General features: G+C 35.2%; 1 protein-coding gene across 4 annotated transcripts; it reads left to right on the top strand.

The window, feature by feature from the left end:
* Positions 1-611: 611 nt before the first annotated feature.
* LOC103401714 (aldehyde dehydrogenase family 3 member H1-like) lies at positions 612-11,321 on the top strand. 4 transcript variants are annotated; one of them, XM_070813329.1, is made up of 11 exons: positions 797-951; positions 1,865-1,925; positions 8,677-8,745; positions 8,881-8,977; positions 9,083-9,289; positions 9,395-9,510; positions 9,632-9,736; positions 9,818-9,990; positions 10,107-10,197; positions 10,522-10,671; positions 10,844-11,321. In XM_070813329.1, exons 3-11 carry the CDS (start codon positions 8,683-8,685, stop codon positions 11,081-11,083), a joined length of 1,242 nt encoding a protein of 413 aa, XP_070669430.1. In that variant the 5' UTR covers positions 797-951; positions 1,865-1,925; positions 8,677-8,682; the 3' UTR covers positions 11,084-11,321. The 4 variants fall into 4 exon arrangements, with proteins under 4 accessions (XP_028949615.2, XP_070669430.1, XP_008338656.3 ...); XM_029093782.2 differs by lacking the exon at positions 1,865-1,925 and having other exon boundaries at positions 612-951; XM_008340434.4 differs by lacking the exons at positions 797-951; positions 1,865-1,925 and adding an exon at positions 4,713-5,334.
* Positions 11,322-11,528: the final 207 nt, after the last annotated feature.

Here is an 11,528-nt window from a genome sequence, read left to right as displayed (position 1 = left end):
CAGATGACCTTGTAGCCTGGCGGCACATATTCCTCCTTTTATTTCGTCTTGGAGGTTCTCAACGAAGACTTTCACTCTAATAATAGGATACTGCTTCTATCTCTCTACGGAGAAGTTACTTGTCTTCCCACTTTACAATTAACGAACTTTTACCGGTGGAACATCATAATCGGAACTGTTCATTTTCTTTATTATCATTCAAACTCCTTCGATAATGATAAAAAGAATGAACAATTTCGATTATAATGTGCGGACAATAAATGTTTGTTAATTGTAAATAGGAGAAAAGTAAGTCGCCTCATAAAGAGACATAAACATTATTGATAATATAAAGAATTTCCTAAAATGAGAATTTATATATAGTTTCAATAATAGAACACTTATCATCGCATCGATTACAAGAGGTCAAACTCTTGTTCTCTCCCTTCCTACGCCTTAAACTCCTTCGAAAATTCCTAACAAAATTGTCCTTACTTTGTTGTAATTTCATACAAAAACACAAATAAATATTATCCCCCGACGTTTGTTATACCCCACTTGAGAGTGGTAGAGAGACCACCAACGTCACCTACCATACTATATTGAAAAGCATTTTCAGCCAATGCAAATGCATGAGAGATACAAACAAGACGCTAATGCAAATGCATGAGAGATACAAACAAGACACACATCACTTGTAACCTTGTTTTTGTTTCTTGCCTCGTGGCTTCCATATTCTCTCTCTCTCTCTCTCATTTATTCAGAAAGAGGATGTATTTTGATTCGAAAGATGCGTTGGCCATGGTTGAGGAGCTGAGGGCCAGTTATAATTCCGGCAAGACGAGAAGCTATGAGTGGAGGGTGTCGCAGCTGAAGAACCTCGTGAAGGTGGCGGAGCACCACGAACAAGAGATTGTCGATGCTCTTCGCTCTGACCTCAATAAACCTGAATTTGAAGCCTACGTTCATGAGGTTAGATTCCTCTTTCTCTCTCTCCCACTAATCTTTGTGTTTTTTTAATTTATCTTTCGGTTTGTTGGGGTTTTGGGTTATTATTGATCATGCATGTGAGATAGAACATAAGTTGGGCTGGACCAGGTCGTATGGGTAGCTGCCCAATTTGGTAAATATTGCAGCGATATATTCGTCATTTCAATTTTCAACCATTCACCAAAAACTGCTAAAGTTTCAAAGAAAATTGGCTGTTTTAATGCGTCTACAATACACAAGTATTAATCAATTAAAAAAAAAAGATCTATAAGGGTGAAATGATATCGGGTAATTTTAGGGAGACTAAATTTGTAAACAAAATTTTGTAAACTAAATGATATGAAAATTGATAATTTGTGACACATCATTTAGTTTGCAAATTTTGTTTACAAATTTAGTTTTCCTAGCATTACCAAATGATATCTGAAGGTATCATGAGTTTGTAAAGGTGAGTTTGACGATCAATATTTAGTTTCTGATCATTCTAGCCAATTACTCAAGTTTCATAGATATTTTGGTCAATTTCCAAAGTTGTAAGTACAATTCATTAGATGTGTAGTTTTATACAACAGATCTTGATACAATTAGTAGTTTAATTCATTGAAAATTTCCAGGGTGAAACTATATATGTGTTTCAATAAAAAATAACCGACACAACACTTATATAACAAAGATATAGTGATTGCTTTTCTAGCTGGGTGTAAAAAATATAGATAATTTGGTCTAACATGCACTCGTTTCTTTTGGTAATAAAATTTAGAGAATGTTAGCATGTCAACAACATATCAACTTGATTATTTTGACAAGTTTTAATACAAATATCATGAATAACAATTTTGATGTCAATTTATTTTCATAAACATCTTTTTTTTGTTGCACTGATGTGGCATAACAGAAAGTCTGCTAGCTAGGCGACTATACATGTTGAAACTTGAAAGTGTGAAACGTTCAATTAGGTACGCAGACGCAGATCATTTCTGGCGGTTCATGTCTTCCATTTCAAAACATTGCTTCATTGTTTGAGTTAATTTGCATGTGAAGTGTTTAAATGTTTGGAGTGCTCGTGCTTCATGGTTTTTGAGTTTTCATGTGGTAGATGGGCGTGTTGATTTATTTGTTCTAGAAAACATGTGGGGAGCTAAATGAACTTAAAATTATATTATGATACTGGAATACTGTTACGTATATATAACTTATTTATGCATTATGATAGAGACGTTCATTTACGTAATGTTATCATGGAAACACCATATGTAAAAATTTTGGTATCACACAATAATTTATGGAGTTCATAAAACATCTTTCTCAAAGATACAAATTTGGATGGGGTTAATTCAAGTTGTTAATGATGAGGATTGAATATATAACCTAATCTAGGGTTTTGAATGGTCCTTTTGTGGGTAGAATGTCCCTTAATTAATTTTTTTAGAGGTCCCTAAATTAATAATTAATTTTTTTAGAGGTCCCTTAATTAATTAAGTAGTGAATCTTGTTATGATGTTACTTGTTAGGCTTGATTTTGTGATATAAAGTAGGGTCACCATTTGTGATGCATAATCAATAAATTGGCTTACGAAATCGACTTTCATGTGATAATCACAAAATAAGATGAGAAAGTTGTAGATTTAAGTTCCAACCCCAAGATTTGTATTAGAGAAAATAGTTAGGTAAATTTCACTAGTTTTACGAGGAGATCAAGGATATCAATCTACTTAAATATATCAATACACTATTGAACTAAAACGTCACTACCACGATGAATCGGTTTCGTAAAGCCCTATGTAATGTGTTTGTGACTAATGGATGAGGATCCTCTCTGGATCCTCAAATCTTATATGTTCATCGTACATGGTGTGGTCAGTTTTCATTAGGTACTATTTGTGTTTAATTTTAAATAAAAAATTCAAAATGATTTATGGCCGCACGATGCATAATAAACAGATAGGATTTGAGGATCTCTTCGATCCTCACAAAGAGAATCCGAATGGGATCCAAATCCACGATTAATGACTCATGGGTTCCATTTATGATGACTTGGCCATTCTTTTTAGAGCATGATTCCCTCCCCACCAATCCCTTCACCTCCTCTGTCACTTTCCTCTTTGTCTTTCTATCTCTAAAAAGTCAACACAAAATATTAATATGAATTAATTATGACATTTCAAATAAGAGGGGATTGAAGGGAAAGAGGATTTGGAGGGAAGCGAATCAAACTGTATTCTTTTTCTATTATGTTATGACGAAGCTTTCCAGCTGTATATCAACTCATGATATTCATGGTGGTTTATTCACTTGAATTACTGACAACGTTGTACTGACTCAAGAATATTAACGATTGCTTTTGCAAGAGTTTCAGAGTTCGAATTTCTATTGTGAGATTATATATTCACACATTTTAAATTACTTTTTATTACTTTTTTAGTTTTTTAATATTTTCTACACACTACTAAAACTTGATAGAAAAATATTAAAAAAATTAAAAAAGTGTGAGAGAAGTAATTTAGGGTATGTGAATATAATATCCCTTACTATTCTCTAGATCGTATTCAGAAACTTTTGTCTTTTATTTGTTCGTGCTATGCGTTGATGAACTCTCTCAGTTGATAGATTACAGGTATACGTTTCTAAAAACAGGCTAAAATGCTGCAGAATGCGTATAAAACATTAATACAAATGAAGACTTATCATTTTGACCATTAAACTTTAATTTAATTGATTTATAGATTCACCTACCCATTCTCCCACTAAAACTCCTAGACTGCCTAGTGTTGAATTTTGTTTGTTTTTTAACAAATGATATTATCTATATTAAATGGGTGAAGAAGTGGGCTAATCCTTACAAAGTGGGACTCTCCATAATAAACTTATGTGTTAATATTATAAAACATTGTGTCAAAAACTTGAGGCGGCATAAAGTCCATATCTATATCCCAATTTTGAGAGAGTCTCATCTTTTTACTAACCCAAAAAAATATGTTTTTAAATAATTGTGAAAGGTTCAAGTGAGAGATATTTGGTTTGATTCTCGTCAAATATGAATTTGAACCACATAATTGCTAGCCATTATGAGGCTTAGCCCACTTCCCATCCCGTAGTGTATATAATATTATTTGTTAAAAAAAGGAAGATAGAGAGTTAGACAATAACTTCGAAATAATCGATGTCTTTCGAGATAAGATTTGGCGGGATCATGGGATTTTGAGGTTGCCTTTTTTGAGTGGCACTGCATTGTGTTTATTTGGTGTGTGAGGGTCATGGAATCATGGAATTTGCAAAGGTTACATGTTTGTTTTTCCTGGAAAATCATAATTTGGTTTTCAGTTTTCATCTAGACTGTTTCCACAATGTTGGATCCTCTGAGATTGAAGCAAGGGATATAAATTCATAGATTTATCCATCTATATTTCCTACCTTATATATTTCATGAGAACCTCTTGTTGTTTATCTAGATTTTTCAAAATTTTCTCTCTTCTGCAGTGCCTTTGGTGAGTTAAACGTCTCAAATCATTGTTCATGTAAAACATTATATCAATTGGTGTAGGACTGACGCTGTTGTGCTCATCTTTTGGGCCTTACTTTCCTCTCTTTGGTTTGTAATTTCGTTCCAAGTGAAAAAACTTTGCTTTTACTCATCTCTACAAATTCATTATTAGAAACAGTCCAATTATAAATGTTCAGGGCAATCGGTGAAAATTAAGTTCAATGAGGAAATTGACCAATTATAAAAGTTCGAAGATAATTGGCTAAAATTAAATTTTAAAGAAAAATTATTCAATTATAAAAGTTCAAGAGTATTCAATCAGAAATAAAATTTATAGAAAAAATTGACAACTTCTCACAAATTCAAAGAAAAACAGTTCCTCAAATTTTTATAGGCAAATCAAAATAATTGACAACTTCTCATAAATTCCCCAGGTTGCAGGGAGAGACCAAGCCTCTCTCTTTTCAGGTTTTTCTTCGTGTGTGACATCATCTCCTCCACCGTCAAACTTTTGTTCTCTTCCTTCGCAAGTTAGATAGAGAGATCTTCCCACTTCTCCTTCCCGCACACACTCGATTCATATATACTCACACTCACACACACATACGTTATTCTTCTATCTATCCGTTTCTAGTTCTACCATGGGTTCAATGGCGATTGAGGAGGAGAAGCAGACGGCGGCCAATCCTTTCGACGAAGAAGCCGCCTCTGCGGTGGTGAAGGAGCTGAGAGCGTCCTTCGTCTCCGGCAAGACTCGAAGCTATCAATGGAGGGTGTCGCAGCTCAAGGGCATAGTCAAGCTCATCACAAAAAAGGAGCGGGAGATCGTTGACGCTCTCCGCTCCGACCTCTCCAAGCCCGAACTCGAATCCCAAGTCTACGAGGTCATCCGATTTTCCCATTTAATATCTCACCAACTCTCTCTCTCTCTCTCTCTCTCTCTCTCTCTCTCTCTCTCACACATGGTGTTCTGTTTTCGCACATGTCGATAGTTCATATCTATATGCGCAGCTAAATCATGAATTGGGTTTTGATTAGAATTTGCAGAGAAATTTTGGGTCTTGAATTTTTTTGTTGGTTGCTGAATGTTTTGGTGTGCACATGCTGATTGATTGATGCACTTCTCACGTCTCACCAACTCTCTCTCTTATATGTCAATAATTCATCTCTGTATGCTAAATCATGAATTGGGTTTTGATTAGAATTTGCAGAGAAATTTTGGGTCTTGAATTTTTTAGTTGGTTGCTGAATGTTTTGGTGTGCACATGCTGATTGATTGATGCAATTCTCACGTCTCACCAACTCTCTCTCTTACAGGTCAATAATTCATCTCTGTATGCTAAATCATGAATTGGGTTTTGATTAGAATTTGCAGAGAAATTTTGGGTCTTGAATTTTTTAGTTGGTTGCTGAATGTTTTGGTGCGCACATGCTGATTGATTGATGCACTTCTCACGTCTCACCAACTCTCTCTCTTACATGTCAATAATTCATCTCTGTATGCTAAATCATGAATTGGGTTGTGATCAGAATTTGCTGGTTGATGTAGTTCAATACAACACTCTATTATATGCTGATTGCTCACTCAGTTGTTTCGTTACATCATTGCCTAGAAAAATATGCACATATGGATCCTACTAAACAAAAACAAGGGGTGTATAAATGACGGTGTAGTGGCCCTTTATTATCTGATTGGTATGCATCCGCTTTCATTTTTTATTGAAAGTTTGTAAACGGTCTTATTTCTCAATTAGTTCGGTTCTATTTTTGATTAAAAGTTTGTAACTGCTATTTGTTTCTTGATTAGATAGTAGTCTCTTTGGTTTTTGCATTTTTCCATTTTCCATTTTCCATTTTCCATTTCATGGACTCTAAATCCGGACCATAATTTCCAAGTTCTTCCGGAATTAGGTGGGGAGTCCTTGTCACTTGTGGGGGTAAAAACGTGCTTCTGTCACTAAGTAGTTTTGATGGATATATTATGTGGGGTATATGTAACAGTGAAGCATTAAGGTGTCACAAGTTAACTCTGTTACTTGACTATGTTCAAGATGATTAGTCCAGTGTTGAGGAAATTTAATGAGCTATGCAGGAAGAAAGTAAAAAGTCGGTGGAGTGGATCACAGGGTTAATCAATGGGGAAAGGGATCCTCCGTATCCCTTTCACCTAATCCTCCTTATCAAATAATCCTTACTTTTGAAATTTGATCCAACGGCTAAAGTTATTATAACTTTTAAAGTAGGTCTGTATTTTTAGTCGTTGGATCACATTTCAAGGATCCAGATTTTTTAATGAGAAGGATTAAGTAGAAGAAATCCAGAAAGGATCCCTTTCCGATCAATGACACCCCACTTGCACTTTCATAAAAAAAACTAGCCAAACTTTACTCTTTGTCTAGAAGTTGCAACTTTTTATGGTTGGTGAGTTGTGACATGGTCTAAAATATCCATTCCATCGAAATTTCCGTGTTTTTGGACTACCGATATTTTTTTGGACTACTGATATTTCTGATATCATCGATATTTTAGACCTTGCTAAGTCACTCATGCATCTTACCATACGATGTATAAAGTGTAAAATATTTTACTAATTCATTATATATAAATGATTATGGTGTGTTTAAACTTCTTTCATTAATTACTACATATTTTCTACACTCACAATGTTTGCCAGCTCGCTATATAATCAGCTTAAATAAGTTATATCTATCATGCAATGCATTTCCTTCTAATTTTTTGTGATAAACTAATAGATAATTGACTAAATAAACATCCTACAAAGTTTCAATAAAAATTTCCCAGTTTTCTTACAATTTCCTTGGTTTTTATTCAATTTTTATCAATATCGATAATTTCCCGATATTTCCATCGAAATTTCCGTGTTTTTGGACTACCGATATTTTCGATATTATCGATATTTTATACTTTGATTGTGACAGATGTGAAGGTTTCAGATTTAGTGCACAGACAAAATCGTCTCTCACACCATTTGTGAGGATGCATTCCCTCCATTTGAAAGGCAGCCTTTTTTTTTTTGGAGACTGGGCAACTTTTTTACTTGAATCTTTTCGGTTTTATTTTTTATCGTGCAATGTTATCTGATGATTAGAATTATTACATTTCATATCACGCTCTCAAGATTAATTCTGTAAAAATTCAACCAAATTAGAAATAGTTTAATCTTTCGATTAACATTGTCAAAATTTCAATGTTTAAGTGAGAAAAATGGTAACCAGAATATGAATAAACGATTTGGGAATCAGTTTATTTTTGCATAAAGATCTTTAAATAGTAACCAAGAAAATAGGTGGTTGAAAAAATCGTTTAATATTGTAGGATGAGAAGGAAAGCCTAGCATTTTTCTTTTTTTTTCAAATTCGTTTGGTGGGGAAGTGGGTAGCCGGGTAGGGCTTTATTATTGGGGTAATTGGTATTAACTCTTGAAAGCAGAGGAGCACTTTTCATGTCTGTTGGGTGTCAGGGTAGATCTTGAAAATAGTCAAACCTTGTCTTTTCGAGTAACTGTAATAAGCTAGGTGTTATGCGGAGAAAAGGTCAAGAATGAACCTGCCATAAACCGCATAGGATATCTGCAGAAACTTGGGGAGTCAACTTCTGTTATTTTTATCTATGCAGGACAAAAACGTTTTAAACTATTTAGAAACTTACAGGAATAATCTGAAAACAATAAATATGGTTGGGTTTTTTTAAACTTGTAGTAGAGATGGATGTTTAAACTTTCAAATTCCTGATTAGGTAAATATGTGCGATGCTAATTCATAATCTAACGACATAAAGGATATCTAGCAAATATATACACACCTACATACATATATAGGTATACGTTTGTATTGAATTATAGATATCTTACATATATACTATTGTGGATATGGCTCTCTTTTGACTCCATACAAGATGGAGAGGGTGGGTCGGAATCTGAACTGTGGATTTCGTGGTCCACCCGAACCGGATGTTTCTGCACCCGAACAGTTTCGATTGAAAAATTGGTCTCCCCATTTGGTAAACAAATGGAGAGCATCTTTTTCCAGCCACTGCGTGCTTGTGGTTGTGAACACAATCATTTGGCTCTCCTACATATGTGAAGTATACAATTGTTGAAACAAATGCTTGCCTAACCAATAAAGTCATCCAGTTATGTAGGGCCTGTACATGAATGTTTTATTTGTTACTGACTTCATACGTTGGTTTATATGGTTTTCGTGTAGATATCTATGTTAAGTAACTCGTGTAAATTGGCAATTAAGGAGCTGAAGAAATGGATGAAGCCAGAAAAGGTATGTCTTTGTCAGCAACTCCGATGAATGGCAACCGTTAAGTCATCTTGTTTGTCTATACCGGCATTTCTTGAGTTAATTCAATGTTTGTTTCCAATCTAATTTCCGATGAGTAATATTTCCCTTTAACTACAGGTTAAAACTTCGATAGCAGTTTTTCCTGCATCAGCTGAAATAGTGTCTGAACCGCTTGGTGCTATACTAGTAATTTCAGCATGGAATTATCCTTTCTGTACGTTTATACCAGACATGTTTTTTTAAGTTTAGGCATTGAGCTCTATAGCCCTAATTAATCCTGTCTTCAAACAAAAGTGATAGTGTAGTCTCTGTTTTCCAGTACTGTCACTTGATCCAGTTGTTGGAGCCATTGCGTCTGGTAATGTTGTGGTTCTTAAACCATCAGAACTTGCTCCAGCCACATCGTCATTGCTTGCAAAACTATTAGATGAATATATGGATAGCTCTTGTATAAGAGTCGTTGAGGGGGCTGTTGCTGAAACATCTGCACTGTTAGAGCAAAAGTGGGATAAAATATGTTACACAGGTTCTTCGTCATTTTCCTCCCTTTCATTTTCATCTTTCGTTTTCCTTAGATTACAGTTGATTTTTATATAATTGATTGAAAAAAAATGTATATTTAAATTTGTAGGAAATGGAAGAGTGGGACGTATAGTGATGGCTAGTGCTGCAAAGCACCTTACACCTGTTCTATTGGAGCTTGGAGGAAAATCTCCCGTTATTGTTGATTCTGGCATTAACTTACAAGTATATAGATCTTCCTTCTTGCATACCATCAGTAATATTTGATATATTTTACTTGCTGCAACTAACGGTGTTGTGATTTTCATCTCATCTCATGTAAAACTTATTATTTTGTTTCTCCTAGGTTGCTTGTAGGCGAATAATCGTTGGTAAGTGGGGGTGTAATAATGGACAGGCTTGCATCTCCCCTGATTATATCATAACAACAAAAGATTTTGCTCCTAAGCTGGTAAGGTTACCCTTGTATTCCATTGAAGATCTGAATTTGCTTTTCTGTTTGTGCCATCTGCGTCATTTTCTTTGTTCACAGGTGGATTCTCTGAAACAAGAATTGGAGAACTTCTATGGAAAGAATCAACTAGAATCAAAAGATTTATCTCGTATTGTGAATCCTCATCACTTTGCTCGCTTGACGAAGCTTTTGGATGAGGATAAGGTTTCTGGAAAGATCGTCCATGGAGGTGAAACGGACAAAACCAACTTGTATGTATACTGTCTTCGATTGTTCTCTTCTTAGCTCTCTCTCTCTCTCTCTCTGATTTAATAGGGTGTTATATTGTACCGTATGTGTGATTAGTGCTCCTTTCTTTTGATCACAGGAGGATAGCTCCCACCATCTTGCTTGATGTTCCACAAGACTCTTTGATCATGAGTGAGGAAATATTTGGCCCTTTGCTGCCCATTCTCACGGTAAGAAACACAAATTTTGTTGTCTTGAGTTTATGCTCTCAACGATTTTTTTTTTTTCTCAATAAAAGATAGCCTTCCTCAATTGATTTAAATAGCTCTGGCAGTCTCAGCATATCTAACATGGTTCTCATTTGGGTGGGGGTGATTTGAAAGGGAAAGTAGTATAGCTACCTTCATTTTGAGCAAAAATGTAGGCTGATCATTGCGTGTTTTAATAGCGGAAACATTTTGAAAGAGCAGCATTCTTAGATTGAATTTTTTCTGCATTTATATGCATGCAACGCTGGAGATCAAATGCAATATCTTCCCTTTTGTTTGTAACAGGTCGAAAAAATGGAAGACAGTTTTGATTTGATAAACTCAGGAACAAAGCCTCTTGCTGCGTATTTGTTTACCAACAAGAAGAAGCTGAAGGAGCACTTTGTAAATACTGTCTCTGCCGGTGGTTTGGTTGTCAATGACACTACCATACATGTAATACTTCGCCCTCAAACTTGTTGAAACAAACCAGTACATGTTAATCCATTACGATTTTGGCATTTCCATCTGTTGCATATAACACATACATGCACGCTGGTTAACCTATTTCTGTTATTCTGAAATCTGTTTAGAATCTAATTTGGATTATATATACTGGATTGTACAGCTTGCTGTTCCCTCCTTGCCTTTTGGAGGAGTTGGGGAAAGCGGAATGGGTGCGTACCATGGAAAATTCTCTTTCGATGCTTTTAGCCATAAGAAGGCAGTTGTTTATCGAGGTTTCTTCGGTGATGCTTCCATAAGATACCCACCATACACAAAGGGGAAGCTAAGAATTCTGAAGGCTCTTATCAGCGGTGGCATATCAAGCATAATCCGTGCTCTGTTCGGATGGCCTAAGGCTTAAGAGACACAAGGATCTGGCTTTGCTCATGTGATTTCTTCTTTCGGTCAGATTTATGGGAAGTCTTTGGTCGTACAATATACAAATATGGTTCTGATTTCAATTTGGACAAAGGCTTGATTATTTATGGAAATTGTAAAAGTTGGTGGTAAATATCATAAATTGTTATGTTTAAATGTGTTTGTAATTGTATCATACTATCATGTTCTTGCTGCTTATACCATCATGTTCCAAAGCTGAAGCGTTTCGTTGTTTTATTCGAGCCACATTTAATTCTGATATAAATTAGGGGAAGGAGTACCTAAGTTACTCTATACCCTACATGACTCAATACCGATTTAACACGTCAAATGAATTTCACCCTAAACTCTTCCTATCTTTGTAACCAAACAAACACCATCTTCTTCCTCCTTTCTTGCTGTGCAGACAACCCCCTATTTTCTCCGGC

Source organism: Malus domestica, chromosome 15 (genome assembly GCF_042453785.1).
Source record: "Malus domestica chromosome 15, GDT2T_hap1".
Lineage (NCBI taxonomy): Eukaryota > Viridiplantae > Streptophyta > Magnoliopsida > Rosales > Rosaceae > Malus > Malus domestica.
Note: the sequence above shows the minus strand (reverse complement) of the source record. Positions and strands in the feature narration are given on the sequence as shown.